General features: G+C 41.0%; 1 protein-coding gene across 2 annotated transcripts in view; it reads left to right on the top strand.

Annotated features, from left to right (window-relative positions):
• Nucleotides 1-16,311, top strand: part of METAP1D (methionyl aminopeptidase type 1D, mitochondrial) — a 47,737-nt gene extending 31,426 nt beyond the window's left edge. For both annotated transcript variants that reach the window (XM_050340231.1, XM_050340230.1), the window contains exons 4-10: nt 991-1,139; nt 1,799-1,841; nt 5,616-5,779; nt 14,219-14,316; nt 14,865-14,912; nt 15,802-15,880; nt 16,014-16,311. In XM_050340231.1, coding sequence (XP_050196188.1) covers nt 991-1,139; nt 1,799-1,841; nt 5,616-5,779; nt 14,219-14,316; nt 14,865-14,912; nt 15,802-15,880; nt 16,014-16,092 — 660 coding nt within the window. In that variant the 3' untranslated portion in view covers nt 16,093-16,311. The remainder of the gene's footprint in view (nt 1-990; nt 1,140-1,798; nt 1,842-5,615; nt 5,780-14,218; nt 14,317-14,864; nt 14,913-15,801; nt 15,881-16,013) is intronic.
• The last annotated feature ends 1,427 nt before the right edge of the window (nt 16,312-17,738 follow it).

The following is a 17,738-nucleotide window of genomic DNA, read 5'->3' as shown; positions in this document are numbered from 1 at the left end:
AGTATGTCTCCTACACCACAGCCTAACCTGTATTCCACGTGTTACTCCAAAATCACAACCACTGTGATTTTTCCTTCAGTCTGCCAACACTTATCTTCATATCTGTACAAAGTATGCTTTTCAAAGGCTCAGAACTCATTCAAATCAAAATCAATTTGTGGAGGAACCCTCAAAAGTACTTTTCAATGAGAGAGGTGTCCCTACCAAATTTCAAATTTCAGCTCTAACCAGACTGGCTCAGAGACAGAGCTGATCCAAAAGAAAAGTGAAAATAATGTTATTTTAAGTGTGGATACTCAGAAAATGGATGAATGGTTTATGAGAGGGTTTAGGGTTTTTTTAATATGTACAATTGTGAAGAAAAGATGAATCTAGATAATGTCAAACATAAAAATGAAGATTTCTAAAAATGATGGATGAGCACTTTTAGATTAACTGTGATCGTCCAGGCTATGGCAACTTTAAGTATAATATCCTCAAAATATGAACCCAAATATTTTATAAAATCAAAGAATACCTGGAAAACAACTTCATTAAATGCACAACTACATTATGGTAAATGTACTGGGCAGTTAAAAGACTTAATATCCTTTCTTTTACAAATAAAAAGGGAAAGTAATATTGTGTTTTAAAGGACTGAAAGCATTGAAACAAGACATTTCTATAGCAGCTACTGAAACAAGATGCCATGAGAAATTGGTGTGTTTGAGAAAGCAAATGTGGAAAAAAAGAACGGAAAAGAAGCAGACGTTATTTTAGGTTTCTAGGAACCCATGAGTGCTCAATTCTACTGCATGCTTTATTTCGAACCTTTTTCTCTTAAAAAAAGGTCCATATATCAATAAAGTATATGAGACAGTCTAGTGTTTTGTATTGAAGCAGTGTACTCGAAACATCCAGTATTTCACTGAAGCTTGGCTGCAATCACATTCACTAAATATGAGAAACTATCTTTGCTTTTTTAACAGGATGTTATGTTTGATATTTTAGGTTGGCATGACAACTGAAGAAATAGATTCCATTGTTCATCATGAAATAATCAGACAGAATGCCTATCCGTCACCTCTGGGCTATGGAGGTTTTCCAAAATCTGTTTGTACTTCTGTAAACAACGTGGTATGTCATGGTATTCCTGACAGGTATTTCCCCAATAATATACGTTTTACCACTGGGAATTAAAATGTTAAACTGAAATTAATATATTGTATTTAATATTGAACATACTTCAGCTTAACTAGGTGTCATACGTAAACATACTGCGGATGCAGAACGTGTTAGCACACAATACTGATAGCTGTTATAGCAATGTATGTGAAATAGAAAAAAATATGCTGTTTGTACAGGCACTTAAAAAATATGGCATAATGCCTTTTGAGTTTAGTATGTGGGGGGGAACAGTACAGTCTGATTTTTTTTCATCCAGCAAAATAAGTATAAGCTAAGGAATAAATATATTTGAATTTTTGTGTTTTTTTTTTATACTTGCAATACATTCAGCTAGTCAAAAAGTAAAATATGAACCCTAGTGAGAGAAAAAGAATAAATATAATGGTAGATTTGTCATGTGTTGATATGTTTTTCTGGTAGTTGTTTCTCATTATTTTATATTCAGCTACACTTGTTCTCTGAGTAGTGAGAGCTGAACATTAAAAATGGTTAGTCTGTTTGCCTCTGCCTTCCTCCATCACAAAATATCTACCCCTTGATTTTTTATGTATGTCATTAGGTGTTTATTCTTATATTCCCTTTGTTGGGAGCTGTCTGTCACCATTTATTTTTTTTTCTGTTTGTGTTTCAGTCGACCTCTTCAGGATGGAGATATTATCAACATTGATGTCACGGTGAGTAATTCATATAAAAAATAGTCTTTGATCAACTTTAGAATCACTAGTAGCAACAGGAAGAATAGTGGATTGGAGATGGGGGATGCACAGATGGATGTGCTGTTTACTTCTGAGCCAAGGCACAAGCAGCTGGTTTCCTTTTTTGTTTTTAACTGTGTGTTTATTCCAGCTAGACCCAGGCCTGACTTGAATTTAGGACTGGAATCAGATGCACTGAGATCAATGTTGGCCTAAGTGAAATGTCAACCCAATCCTGCTATGTGTCATGTTTTTGAGAAGGTGTAATTGTTATTGATCCACTGTGTAGTTAATGCAGAGCACCACAGTACTGGGCAGCAGCTGAAGATAGATATGTATGAGATGAGCTAACATGAAGAAAGCCAGCATTTTTCCTTCACTCTGCCAAGATTGATCTTCCTCTTCCTGCTGATTTTGAGTGGGGCCTGACATTATCTTACTCTGTCATTAGAGGCTACATTGGCCTGTGTGTGTCAGTCTATTTGGACAGCAACTCTTTTGCTAGCAGTGTTCCCTACGTTTATTAAAATCCCCAAAGGTAGTGTTGTGTTCCATTTCTGGTATAAAAGCCCTGAACCTTTCCAGCAGAAACAGAAATAGTGTGATATAACTGTGACTTAATATTTCCAGAGAATCGTCAATTATAGCTATTTAAATAAACACGGGCTGGATTTTCTTAGGAGCAAGAAAGCACAGGAACTGGAAGCCCAGTTCTCATTTCATTTATGAAAAGAAAGTATTTGTCTCTTGCAGAAGCTTTTTTTTCTTTTTGCTGTGCATGTTTTTATTTTTCCAAAGTGCTGTTTATTTCTAATATGATCACAGATGTCTTTTGAATCCCACCATTATTTTGCAGTAATATGTCACATACAAAGGAGTAACATCTCATAAAAACAAGCTTTTTAAATCATTAAAGAAACTCTTGGTAACTTGATACTATTTTCATACTGGCAGAGTGGAGAAATCTCTACCTCTGAGCATAAGATTCAAGCTTTCTAAAATATTTTTGCTATTAAAATTAGGGTCAGTGACCTTTTTCCCATGGTAGACTCACATGTGATCTAGAACTGGGTTTGGTTTGGTTTGGTTTTTTGGTCTTTCTAAATTCTTCCCCATCTCCTTACTTTCTAATTGTAGAATTCTGACTATCAGTTTTACACAGTGCAATCTATCACTTTTAAAGCTTATTTTTGGCCTTCATTTTTACTTTGGTGAACTGGTGTTGCTTTGCTTATTTTATTAGAGTAAATCAGTTTGCAACAGCTAAGGTTTTCACATCATATTTCTTTGTATCTCATTAAGGTTCATTTTATTTTTTTGTTTTATCTGTCAGGATAATAATGATGCCTTAGATAAAAAAAAGTGTAGATTCATATCACAGATACTTACCATGATAAAATAAATGAAATATTTTTATATTGACACAGTATGCATAGTATGCATAGTTGTCCACTCTTCTTTCTAAATATCTGACTAAATGTTACTGGTCTTTTTGAAGACATATATTTATTTGCTTTCTGTTTACTCGCATAAAATAAATAAAATAAAATAAATCTTGATGTTTCTGTGAATGTGAAGATTTCTGCAAGGATGAGAATTGCTGATTATCTTTGTAAGATTTATTTTTATCAATTAAAATTAAACTGTGCTGTGATTGATAATTGCTTAGTCCAAAATAGCTGAGGAAAAAATACTACTTTTCAGCATTACTAACTGATCTCTTGGATTATTTTTAATGAACCTAACTGGGATGTTTTACAGATGGGCAGAATAAAAATCAAAGGAAATATTGCACAATAAATTGTTTATAGTTGTGTACCGGTTCTATAAAATAGTTAAATAATATTCAGGTTCTTAAGTGTAGATACCTAACACTATGTACAAATTAACTGAAGAAAAAAATCTATTCTATCACAATTAAGATAGTAGCGTTTCATAGATGAAATACAAATTTTATTGGCTTGAATCATGTAGACTTTAAAATGTGTTTTAGGATTGAAACAATAGGGTCACCCATCACTGGATCCTCAGCATAGTGCAGTTTTCAGCCTATTGTTACCAGGTTAATGTTTCTTACAGCTTGGTTCTTACAACTTGTTACTGTGTTACAGTTGTTGAGTTGTAATTTATTAACATAAAAAGTATGTAATTGCAGTTGATGGACTGCGGTAAATATTGTTATTAGTGTTATTATTGTTGTTATTGTTATTATTTTTAACCTCTCCTATGTTTCAAGTCTGAGTTTGCTTTTCCAGGATGATGGTGTTTAATGCTGGGGGTTTGTGTGTTGTACTTGCTGAAGCTAAAAACAAAGTTCAGTTTAAATATGAACTAAGTAGATTAAAACCTGCCCAATAGTCATTAAATAAAAAAAATTTTAAGAAGATTCAGTCTGGACTGGCAGAGAAAGATGTAGAGCAGGAGATTGCAGCTGCTCTTTGCTGGGGCAGCGGTAACACAGTTGGTCCCTTGCAGGCACTCACCTTTCTTTAAAACACCCCTCACTCCTAATGGCCTGCATTTTCTTCACATCTCATGATGAAGACAAACCTGGCCCAGGGATAAACTGTAGCTTGCTGCTTTTTTTTTTTTTTTTTTTTTTTTTTTTAAGTTGGGAATCAACCAAAAAGAATGTGGGTCTGTCTTTCACAAATAGCTTGCCAGTGGCAAAAGTTCAGTGGTTCGAGCTTGGTGAGTAATTAGTTGTAGAAGCATAGTTGCCCACTGTTTGGGGGAGAAAAATGTTTTAGAAGATCAAAACTCTGCACCATTATAATTTGTCTTTCTGGAGGGAAATTTGGCTTGGTCTTACAATTATGTTCCTGCCTGCCATGGTGCAAAGCTGCAAACCCCATTTTAATGGCATGTTACACAGCTCCGTAGTGCATAGCCAGGGTTTCTTGTGCCTGACAGAGAATTTTGGAAGAGCTAAGGTCTAAAACCTACAAAATGTCAAAAAGAAAAGTAAAAACAATATGTAATTAATTCAACAGGGTGTTACATTTTCAGCACATGAAATTTTGCGGTGCCAGAACGGTACATTTATTCTCTCAAAATTCATCTCTGGAAATCAGAAGTGAAATCTAACATTAATGCCACATTGTAGCTTCAAAATGAGATTAAAGAAAACCTGCAACAACTGGCTGTGAATTTAGCCCATGCCTTTTCCTTGGGGTTCTGAATGTTGGTAGCAGGGTATAGCTCCCACCTCCAAACTCCAGTGGGGAGTGCTGACTGTGAACATACGGGTCTCCCTGCCAGCTGCCAGCCGGTCTCCCAGTGCCCACGGCCAGCACTGGGCTGAAATGCCCTGCCCTTCTGGGGTGCAGGCAGGTCCCTGGCCACAGGGACAGGCAGCCAGGATGGGTGGGCAGCTGACAGCCCCAAGGCCCCCTTTAGCCCCTGCACAGCCCCGACCCATCTTCTCGCAAACAGCCCCGTTAGCCTCGTGTCCTGTAGCCGAGCGGTGTCACTGCCTGGTGCGCTGCTGGGCGGTGATGCACAGCTTCTGCTTTTCTTGAATTTTTAATTGGCAGTGTTGGCAGCCCTTATGCACCTTGCAGTCTTTCAGGCTTGTTTTTTTGGCTCTGCAATGTTCTGCTTTTCCAGTCTCATTCTTGCAAAAACAGCTTACCTGTCTATCTGTTGTGATATACAGCTTGTTCCTAGAAAGAATTAAGGATTTAATTAAGGAGACGATCTGTTTCTGAATGCAAAATGAGAAAATGTCTTTACATTTCTGCATATGTTTAGGTGTATTACAATGGCTACCATGGTGACACTTCTGAAACCTTTTTGGTGGGCAATGTGGATAAATCTGGTGAAAAGTTAGTGGAGGTTGCCAGGAAATGTAGAGATGAAGCAATTGCAGCTTGCAGACCAGGGGCTCCCTTCTCTGTAATTGGAAACACAATCAGGTAAGCCTTATATTGACAAGTAAAAGGAGGGCTGGCAAGTGGGACAAAGGTTATTGGTGGTTTGGTATAAAGCTGATGACATGTTTTATGATTCAAAACCATCATTTCAGTCTGATATCAGTATGTGAACTGCCAAGCTATAATGTTGTTCCTTGGGTAAGAGGTATTTTTTTTAAAGTGAATTACACTAGGGTCAGCAAAGATAACTGTAGAAAGAGACAAAGATATTCATAAGGTAGATTTAAATTAACACATGTAATTTGCAATGGGCTTTAGTTTATTTTTTATTAGTGTGTGACACTATACCACATCTGCCTAAGAATGTAAGAAGGTTAGAAACCATTGTTTTCGTTGTGTAGCAATAATGAATGTTACAAAGGAATTAGTCAACATAAATAAGTCTCTTTGTTTAAAAACTACAAAAATATTTAACTCGAGAGCCTCAGATCTTACAAAGAGCAGTGCTTGCTAACGTCACGGGATAAAAAGAGCTGACATTCAGAGATTTTTCCCTATTTTGCATCTGTTCTAGCCTTCACATAAATGCAGTCATGACTCTTCTGCTGCTGATGGTTTTGAATAAAAATACTTCTTAGTTTTTTGAAGGTACCTATGGATCATTTTAAAATGTTTGCAAAAAAAAAAAAAAAAAGAAAGAAAAAGACATATATCGTATACATTTCATTAAGCGATACTTCTTTGGACTGCTAATGGTCCCAACATGTATTGAATTCATTTTGATTACTTAAAAGCTGCAAGGCTTAGTCACCTTGAAAGGATGCTGCATTTTTTTTTTTCTTTGTAAATCTTCAAATACTTTAAGAGAAAAAGAGAACGGCAAAATATCAGTTAGATGTATTTATAGCTTTAAAAATATTGTAACAGAGTCTGAATCAAACTTTAGTAAAACCTCTTTGGGTTATATCTGAGAAGCTTTTATTGAAGACTTTGTATAAAATTGTGTTTTTGACAGTTTTAAATTATAGGCTAACTAGCCTGGAGAAAAAGGATAGTGTCTTTCTGTTCTTTCATAGGAAATGTTGAATCAGACCCCTACTGGGAAAAGAAATTTAATGCATATCTCACTATCTTACTGTCCATGAATATAATAGAAGTGAATTCAAAATGTAGTTTTATTTTTGCAAATGGGATGAGTCGATAGATGCACCTCATATTTTTGAACACCTAGGGTTCAACAAATTTACTGGTGGTGCTCTTGCATTTTAACAAAATTTATTCTTGAGTAGAAGGGGGCACAGAACACTGGATTCTTATTCAAGCATTCTATCGAGCTCTGCATTCATGGCTGTGTCTAAAGGGCATGTCAGCCTTTGATTCTCTCTGAGAGGTAATTATCCTTTTCCTGTCACGGAACAACAAATGATAGCTAACTACAGAGGCACATTTGCAGTAGTCACATTCATCAACTGCAGAAAAAAAATTCAATTTAATTGTGCAACACAGCTGCACATAGGCTTTTTGAGCATTTCTGTTGTTCTCCCTGTCTTGCTATTCCTCCCTCCAGATCTATTTTTTAAACTTTTTTTCTGGTTATTTTTTTCCCCCTTTTTGTCTCTTCTTCCATTTTTACTCTCTGTACTTTCTTGTTAAAGTAATTTTCCTTTGTGGCTCTCATTCTTTTTTCCCCATTGAAGGCTATGAATGTAGAAAATTATCACAATTACTCATATAATTGAGCCTCTTTGTAGCAAGTGCAACTCCAGTAGCCTTTCTCCATCATGAAAATGGTTTCATTATAGGGTTTTTCATATTCTCTGACACCATCTACACAGAGGAACAGGCGTGCAGATGAGATGTACTAGGAACAGGGTAGATCAGTAAGGTCACAGTAGGAATAATTAGCTCTGCTATGGAAAGAGCATCTAGGCCTTTTACTGCTACATAAATGTACTGTCCATGGCTTTTAGTCACAAAAAAACTTACTAACAAATGGAGCTCCCGCCTACTACTTTGAAAAAAAGATTTGTATCAACACTACAATTTTCCATCATTAAGACTAATAACACAGAGCCTAGTATACATCAAGGGGAATAAAAAGAAAAATCTCACATTCAAGTGGCGGCTGGGTGCTGACCTTTGTTCCCTTTTTTTGTGTTCAACTTAACTCTTTACAAAAAAGAGCCACACGCCACACCAACATGCAGGTGAACTCCAGCTAGTGCTAGTAAAGCATGGCATTCAGTTGGAAAATCTGATAAATCTCCATGCAGGATAATGCATTTCATTACAGATTCACTACATTAATTTTAGCTGTATTAAAAAAAAAAAAAAAAGGGAAGAAGAAGAAAAAAGAACAGAGTTGAATGTGACATTGGATTTTTGCTCTGTTGGTACGGAGGTCAGTTTGCCTGCAAAGTGTAAATACATAGTCAGCGCCCCCTCTGAAAAGCAGATTAATCGAAGCTCGTAACTGCTCGAAACTACACATGAAATAGCAGGTCATTAACTTTATTTCTCAAGATTTTACCATGTTGACGATTTAAATGTGCTGATTTGCTTAGAACTACTTTAACACTGCCTGTGCTGAAAGATCACCTTGGCTTGGTGAAACTGTGTATTTCAGATTGTTTGTCATTCAGCATTTGCTTGCAGACAGACATATAATGTATAATACATACATATATACATCAAAATCTGAAGTTTCAGAAGAGTTCGATATAAAACCTGAGAACAAGCACCTACAAACTGAAAACATTTAGGTCCATCAGAATGGGAATTGGCTAAGTTTCTTTCATCGGTGTTTCTATAAAGTTGCTCAAGCGATATGCAGAATCCATCTTGCACACAAATAATCAGAATATTTTCTTTCTACAGTAGGTTTGGGAATAATTATATCTCAGAGGTAAGTTTGCAGTCAGTATTCAAACGTAGTCTTTGTTATGGAAGCTCAGTAGCTGACACTGAATATTTCCTTGAGAGCAGTTCCTTCTCCCATCGGCTACAAGTTGCAATAAAAGATTGCATGGAAGTTACTTTGCTTAAAATTTGGGTCTTTGCTAACTCCCATTGAAAGGGGTGTCAAAACTGTTGGTCAGCTCCAGTGGAAATGGAATTGGGCCCTATGGTCCATTTTCTTTTACCATTTCTGACATTTCTCTTTCAGATATAAATAAATCTAGTTTGAAATCTGCATTTTAGACAGTGAGTTTAGGTCCATGAAAGTGTTGAGAGTAGAGAGCTTAAAAACTTAAACATGATTTTGTTAAATAAACCTATTTCCAACTCCTACAAAAAAAAAAGTAGTGATGAAAGTATTAATAAATGGTTTAAAATGTTTAACTCCTAAGTATATGTTTTGATATTAATTTAGAACAATATAAAGCAGATTTTAAAAAAATCTGTTTCTATCAGATTATGCACATTTAAACAATAAGTGGCTCAGGCAAAATAAGTCATTTTAATGTCATCTGTGATAGATTTTCCTTGACAGCTACTGTAAATTACAATTACACTGCTTCTCTCTCCACTTGAAAGTAAGCATTGCAATAAATTATCTTTTATTTCAATCCATCATGTCTGCTTTCAGAAACAGAGAACCTTAAATAAAAGTTCAGCACTATTGTAAGAAAAATACAGTAATTTGTGTTCCAGTTTGAAACTAAAATGTACCTTTCTTTCAAAAAACAATTGTTGGCTTTCAAAAATATTACTAATTATACCTCAACATTTATTGTCATTAGAGGGAATCCCTGAACCTGTGCATTCCCTCAGTCTAGGATTACTATTTAAGAAGAAAACACTTGAATATTTTTCCTGTACAATTTCATAATTTCTCAAATGAGACACTATAGTACCATTCCAAATAGATATTTTTATCACCAGTAAATATAGTTTAGGCTGATGCTGCTTTCAGTATTTTTTTTTAAAGCAAATATGCCATTCAGTGGCAAATCTGCTAAGAATATATCTAAGAAAAACATGGTTACTTCTAATTTATTTAAAAAAAAAAAGTCAGATCCCTACATAAGAACACAATTGTCATAGGGCTGTTAACAGCTCTCAGTGTTTCTCAAGTGTGCTCACTGACAAGAAGTGTAAGACAGATTCGTTTAGCAACTTCAGCCATTCCTGTCATGCTGCTCTGCAGGACTGTTTTTGATAAAGTTTCATCCCTGAGGAGAGAAGCTGGCTCCATGGGAGAAGCATTCCTGGATGAGAATCAGTTCACCGGGATGCTCATCCTGGGTAGCAAAGCAGTCTGTTCCATCTTGTCTGATCAGTCAAATTCTTTCTTCCATTGTGCCATCAGAGAGCCCAGAGAAGCAGTTGCTGTCAATGCTGAAAATAGGATTTGTGTCACTTTTTCTTCAGTGCCTGCTAAGAATACTAACCAGACCTACCTTGAGGAAAAAGTGACAAAATTTGGTAAAAAGGAAAAGAAAATGCTCCTCTAGTTGCTTCTGGAGACTATCTGCACAGAGCAGTCACCTAAGGAAATTCTTTCAACCTGCTTTTCAGCTTCTTAACAGGAGGGATTTATCACCCAAGAGCTCCTTTCAGGGGAAGCTTGAGTACTGGGGAGAGCTTTGTAGGGTTGGTCTTGGCTGTTCCTGCTTTGTGGCAGTTTCCGTTAGGCTGCTGACAGGACAGCAATGCCTGTTCCACACTTATCCCTCCTTTCAGAGAATTAGCTGTTGTCTGGCAACATGGGAAGAGGATGCTCAGATGGCAACTGATACCTGTCTCTCTTGTCTCCGCTCTCAGAAGCACGATAACGCCACAGGAGAGGCTCTGGCAATGGATTTAGGTGGACAGTCTGGCCCTCAGTGATGTTCCTTTACCAGCTTGGCCACTGCTGATCCATCCCAATGCCTGGCTTTGCCATAAGCAAAAGAAGAGCAGCACTGCAGGCACTCTTGACTCTGCAGCCACTGGGCTGGAACACATAGCAACAAAACATAAAATCAAGTACTGGGCTCACTAAATGATTAAGCTTTTAATCCTGCCCGATTCACCTCTGCCCAAGCATGCAACGTGGCTCAAAGAATAATGTCTGTGATGATAAATGTTGTCAATAGGTATTTTTAACAATGATTATTCTGCAGAAACTTCTTGTTTTCTTTTCATGCTGTCTGTGTGGTGTGGCTCTGCTGTCCCAGCCTTTGCCCTGGAAATGCATACCCCAAGGATGAGGGGAAGTGGCAAACTGGCACATCTTTTCCCACAGCACATGCCAGGCAGCCCAGCTCAGCTATGCCAACTTCTGCCTCCTGCCTTTGCTGCTTTCCCACTTGCAACCAGGGCTCCTCCAGCTGCCTAAGCATAAACTGCCTTGTCTGCAAGAAGCATCTGATGAAGTTGGGGCTGCAGTCTTATAAGGTTGTCTTTTGGGAAAACTGGAATACAACCTTAAACGGCCACCCCTGACAGATCCTGAGCCGGACAGTGCTCAACCAAAATACTGAAATGTTGTCAGCAGCAAATGGCAAATGTGTGCAAAAATGCTCCAGTCCATGTCATCCTGATTTTTTAATCAGATTGCACAGCCTGGGAATCCTGGAGACTGCAGAGGCTAACCAAGACCAACAGTTCAGTTCACTCTCAGAGCTGTTTCATGGTTACAGCCAACGTGTACATTTACAGAGTTACCTTTGCAAACTGTAGTTTGGATTAGAAGCTTTGTCTCATTACTGTAACTCCACAAGCATGTAAGAGCTCACTGGGATTTTTTAAATACTCCAAAGTAAAGCTAGTAGCTGTGGAGAGAAATTCTCCGTAGCTCCTTCTGAAAGACATGCAAATACTAAAACCAGATTGAAAGCAGCTGAGTTTCATACCTGTAACTTGTTTCCTCCACAGGTTTTCTATGTGACCCTTCAGGTTTATTGACCCTGTTACATTTTATATAAAGAATACCAAGGCTCTGTATGGAGACATTTTTAAGAGGGAAGGAGGAGGGGTATGGGTGTCTGTCAGTGCAGATGTCAAAGCCCTATGAGTTCCAGGATCCCCTGTTCTGATCACAGACAGTAACCACTGAAGTACTGATGCCAACAGAATTGTTTTCAAGCTGTTTGGCAAGAAAGTGGCAGAATTCACCATTGAAATGCATGAGAACCACTTGTTTCACTGCGTGAGACACAGGATACTGTCTTCACACTGCCTTCTGTGTGCCCGCTGCTCGTGTGCCTGGTGCCCAGCATGCAGCTGCTGCTGCTGCTACCCTCCTTGTCAGCAGCTGAGTGCTGGGCCAAGAGCTTCTCCTGCCCAATGGAGAGTATGTAGCCATGGTGCTCAGAAAAATAGCTGCACAGAAAAAAAAAAAAGGGCAGCTTTCTGTCTTCCAACAAAAGATGGATTTTGCCAGGAGAAAAAATCCTCTAATAATACAAAACATCTCAAAAAATGACTTCGCTCTTTCAGAGATGCCATGTAAGGACATCAGCAAAGCTGAATAGTTAGTGGGATTGTTTCTGTTTTTGCAAAAGACCTGCAGAAGAAGGTGAAAAAAACATATTGCATGGATGTCTTTTCCCCATCTCTCTTTAGAGAATCACTTCACCCATATGGGAATCATCATTTGCATTGCTCTTGGTCACCAGAGATCTTCCATTCATTTTGTGTATGTTTCTGAGGAATCTGGCTTTCTAACTCATCGCCATTCCCTGTACTTCTTGCTTGGCCTTCAGCATCATCACAGCCAGCAGGCAAAGTCTCTGACGTAGATGTGGGGGATGTGATAGAAAGGCAGGGAAGAAAGTACTTTCCATCTCTAGTAGGACTTTTCACTGCATAATCCTTCATGATTTTTTTCAGCATAAGTGATATATAAGGTAAAACCTGAACTTTGAAAACAAACAAATGAAGCCCAAATTTCTAGCTTTATTGGTAACCCTCTTTGCTAGTACTTTGGACTTTGGGAGCAGCAAAACCTAAAATTCCCATTCTTCTACAAAGTTAATGAAGAAATGTTATGAGTCTTTGTATCAGAGCAATGGGTAGGTAAAAGCTAATATACAAACCCTGTTAAAACATGCTTTAAGGTCTGAACACTGCAGCATTATTAACCATTGACCCAGCTCTACTCTCTCATCGCCATTTCGCTGTAGTGGAGCAGCATGTTCCTCAATTGCAGTGGCATTAAATTCTGGGACTATGACCCATGGGCACTGGAACCAGCACTGCAGGGTCTGTGAAGCCTGGTGTGCAAAGGGATTACTTTGTACAGCAAGCTGAGGCCACTTTGCACCTGAATAAGAGCTACCCGGTGGGGTTTAACAGGGTTTAATTTCTGTAAGAGCTTACACCTTTATTTGAGTTTCTTAACTTTTTCATTTCTCCACCTGTAGTGAAACTCTCAGAGAACATTTTTTAGTGTGTACATATAGGCAAACCTGAAGTTCTTAGTGCCTACCTTGATTCAAAATAAAGAAATTAAGCTTTTCATGTAAGTGAAATCTCTTCAGGCTAAGTGTCTTCCTTTCTTGCTCCTGTTTGATTTTAGAAATATTGTGGGGATGATACGCAGGGACAGGAGTAGCTACCTTGACACTTCCAATCCATCTCCAGGTCCTCCCAAATCTCTGCATTTTTCTGTTTTGTATGTCGGCAGCCCTCCTGTCTGAGCTGCCCCAAATCATTCCCTCCACCACTACTTGAGTACAGGCAGAGCCTGAGAGTGAAGCCTGCAGACATGGGGTGGCCCAACAGCCAGAAGATACCCCACATAACTCCAGTCCTCCAGTTTTTAAGAACTGAGACAGAAATTTGCTTTCCCAAGTTGGGTAGGGATCAGTGGCCAGCCACGGCCCTACAGGCAGCTCTCAGAGATGCTCCTCCCTGAGGCAGATGATGGCAGGCAGGGCAGATCTTCCAGGCAGAACTGAAACACTGTGAGTTAAGTTCATTAGAAACACATTTTTATTTAGTGTGAACATATTTGCTGGACTTTCAATACATTTTCATACTGAATGTTTGCAGTATTGTAAAACGAAGCCATAGGGCTCTTAATTCTCTCTGCTGGCAGCAAGAGCCTCCTCAAGAAACACAGTGCAAGCACTGGGTCTGCACCTCAGGAGGGCTCGGTAGAGGCTGCGGTTTGGTGGTGTGATGGGCCCTTGGCTGCCCAACTTGGCAACTTTAGCTGTGCTGTGCCATGTTAAAATTAGTTCCCAGTGTGCTTATGGAAAAAGTTACCCTCCATAAGACAGGAAGACAACACGCTGCCATCTTGCTTAGACAATAGGACTGGCACAGGAGGTACCAGCCTCTGCTACCAGCCTCTATACCGGGATTGCTTAACTCTGAAACCTAACAATGGCTCACCGGTGCTTGCTCCAGTGGCTGCTCTCTTTCGGAGCGGGTGTGCAGTGGTGACCCAGTGCCGGTGGCAATTCGGTGGTGAGGGCTGGGGCCGTCTAGCAGAGGTGATGGGTGGTCGGGGCACGCACCCTCACCGTGTCCTCTTTGCCCCCGCAGCTCAGTGGCGCGGCGAGGTGGCTTCCAGGTCTGCCCCTTCTTCGTCGGCCACGGCATCGGGTCGTACTTCCACGGGCACCCCGAGGTGTGGCACCACGGTAAGCGGACCCCGCGGCGCCGCTCCGCCGCAGGCGGCGAGGGGCTCCGGGAGGGGAGAGGGAGGGCGGTAAAACGAGCAGAGCCCCCACACACCCACGCACTCTGCCAGCTCAGCGGGGCGGGGGATTGCCGGGGGGGAGCTTTCCTCGCTGGGAAGCTGGAAGGCATTCCCGGCCTTGTTTACTGAAAGTATTTTTGAGGACAAATCGCTCGTTAAGGGAGTTGTCGGGGCAGCCGAGCCCCGCGGACCGCCTTCCCCGCCCCGCTCCGGGCGGCAGCTGCCGTATCCCGCTGCCCCGCATCCCGCCCGCGCCCGAACCACGCCCGCAAAGTTTGTCACGGGGCAAAGAAAAGTGTCTGCTGTCGGGGAGGTCCCGTTGCGGGGTGGGATCGCTTTCGGCGGGTGCTCCGGCCTCATAGCAGGGCCCGGCGTGCACAGCACCTGCGAACCAAAAGGGGGTTTAAACAAAGTGCTGGTTGCGTTTTCTATTAGAAGTAAAAAAAAAAAAGCCAAGATCCATAAACACATTTTTATTTTCTTTTGTAGCCAATGACAGCGATTTGTTAATGGAAGAGGGGATGGCGTTCACAATAGGTTAGTAGCTCTCTGCTATGGTTTTCTATTAAAAAGCACACGCGGAGCTGCCCAGATCCGTTAAATTTCTTTATTAGGATATAGAAATAGCTGTGCAGACAGGAGGATGTCCGTGACACTGACCCCTTAGGAAGCAGATTAAAATATAATTTTTTTAAAATTATAACTAAGGGACCATGTGGGTGAAACGGCTTTCAGAGTGCAAGATTTAAAAAATGAAATGTTTTTTACAAATCTTACTAGTACTTGATGCATATTTTTGGCGAGGCAAATACTCTGCCAGCACACTTGGATTGAGGAGGGTGAGAAGGATGTGATCATGTCCCTGAAGCCAAGCAGCCTGGTGGCACTTAGTCATTCACTGCCTGCCAGAGCCGCTGTTGGGTTTGGGGACGGCGGCAGCGGTAACCAGCCGGAGCCTCGCCCTGCAGACTGATGGTGCTCACTTCCAGTCGTGGAAAGATGCTGGGGGAAAAACCCTCTTTCTCACTGTGTGGCTAAATGGCACGGCAATTAGAGGGAAATAAGAAAATTGTTGTTTTGCTGATTTAATGAACATTTTAAGCCTGTTTAAAAAATTCAAATATTTAAAACTATCTGCTGTTTATAAATGTGGTTGGTGCTTTCGTTATTATCCACGGGGTCTTAATTAAAGCTTGATTAAAATTCCCTGCTTTTACAAAGGGAATGGGCAACTTCCAACCTTGATATTTCATCTTCCTTTTTAGTTCACATTTCAGTGTGACAAGAGAGTGCCAGCCTAGGAAGGACGGGACCTGTGTGGAAGGGGAGCTAACTGCTGGGACATCCCCCCCCTTTTCTTGCTTGTTTCACAATCCACACAGGAGTGCAACTAACTTTAGAATGCATTTTGTTTTTCTTGCTGCAGAGCCAATAATAATGGAAGGATCCCCCGAATTTAAGATTCTGAAGGATAAGTGGACGGCAATTTCTGTAGACAATAAAAGGTGCCTGATTTTAATTTTTGTTATTTCCTTAGCTGTGGAACTCATCACTGACAGACAAAAAAACCCAAACAGATGAGTTTTCATGCATGGTGGATGCATTTGCCCCATAATAACTGCTAAATGTGCATTTCAGATCAGCACAATTTGAACATACCATTGTGATTACCTCAGAAGGAGCAGAAATCCTCACTAGACTGGTGGAAGAAACCTAAAGATGGAACAAGGAATGGAGGGACTTGCTGTACTTCTGGGATTTCCAATTTCACTCAGGACAGAGAAGAGATTTCTGTAATTTCTCTGGGGTATGCATGTTGTATAAGTCACTGCAGGGGACAGAAAAAGCAGCTTGAGGGATCAGCTCTGGACATAGTCCTTTCTGTGTGTTACCTGGTAAGTAACTGAGTAATAAAAGTCCCTTGGCTTGTTTGTGACCCTTGCAGCAGCCATGCACAGTCTGCAAGTGCAGAGGTTTGGGTTATTTGGAGTGAGGGACAGAGAGGGGGTCCTCTCTCTTCCAAATCCTATGTGGGACAAACAGGTATCAGATGACACAGTCTTTGTGCAACTGAGAGGACAGAGAAACATAGTATTTTCCCTTTATAGCTGAGCTGTGGAGTCAATTTGTCTTCACTGCGATTAGCACAGTGCTGTTTCCCAGGCTGTAACTTCTGCTAGGATGGAAAAAAGTTTCGTAAGGGTGTCAGGCAGAGGCTTCAACCTCTTCCCCACATCCTTCTCAGCAGCAATCCCCCCCTTCTTGCCTCTTTTTACACAGCACAAAAAATGATTAAAAATGAGATGCGAAGCATGCCTCTCTGGGGATCAATAATTGCCCTGCTTGAAGAATTAGCCGGTTTGGGGTAATCACTGCTCTGCGGTGCCCACATTAGTTAAGGAAAAGGCACTCTACAGTTTAAGCATCTTATGGAAACAGAGGAGATGTGGGTCTCTCTCAACCCCGTGCTCTCTGTGGTCCTGGTCCTGTGGGGGTGCAGGATTTGATTTGCAATTTAGCCAGTTGCTGACCACCCTGTCAGGCCAGATGGGTCTGGCACTGGAATTTGGAGGCTCTGAGAGCAGGACCTGGTCCTATGAAATGCGGGGTAGCCTTGGAAATAAATGACTTCCAGAAGTTCCCCAAGCCCAAGGCAGCAGCAGTGCAGTTTGGTACAAATAATTTGCTCCCCATTGCAGGGGGATACGGTCCTGTGCTGAGGGCTGGCCGGTTGCACATTCAGGCAACCTGGGCAGCTCACCACCGGCTCCCTCAGTGGTCCTGGGCAGAAGTAAGCCTCTTCCTTAGAGCTTTACGTGGCTGTTTGCTTTCACTCAAGTACAGGGAGCTCTCAGCTCTAATAGTTTCTAACAGCATCGTTTCAAAAAGCAGGGACCCCCTCCCTGAACACGGCTAACACCGCAGGGCAGCCGCTCAGGGTTGTCCTCCCCAAGAGGAGCATGAAAGGCCATAAAACCTGCAAAACAAACGATGCAGCCAAGTTTACAAATACACAGACATTAAATAGCACGAGTGACTCTCAGCACTGCCTGGAGGGGGATGTATTTTGTTCCTTTACATTCCGTTGGCCGAGTCGCATTGCCCCCTCCGAGGGGCACTGGGGACGGATGGGTGTCCTGTGCATCCCGGAGGCACTCCAGGGGCGCCTCCCGTGGGTTTTGGCCACGCTGGGAGCACCTGGATGGCACCGCATCCGGGAGTGCCAAGCTTCTCACCATCGTCTGCCCCTCTGCCTCTTGTCCTGCACTTATCGCAGTGTGGGGTGAGACGGGAACGGGGCAGCCGGGAGCAGGGAACCTTCTTCAGCCCGACATAAGGGGACTGCTGGCAGCTCCTGGTAAT

This window comes from Myiozetetes cayanensis, unplaced genomic scaffold (assembly GCF_022539395.1).
Source record: "Myiozetetes cayanensis isolate MyiCay16 unplaced genomic scaffold, myiCay2020 scf9, whole genome shotgun sequence".
NCBI classification, from domain to species: domain Eukaryota; kingdom Metazoa; phylum Chordata; class Aves; order Passeriformes; family Tyrannidae; genus Myiozetetes; species Myiozetetes cayanensis.
This window is presented reverse-complemented; position numbering and strand designations above follow the sequence as displayed.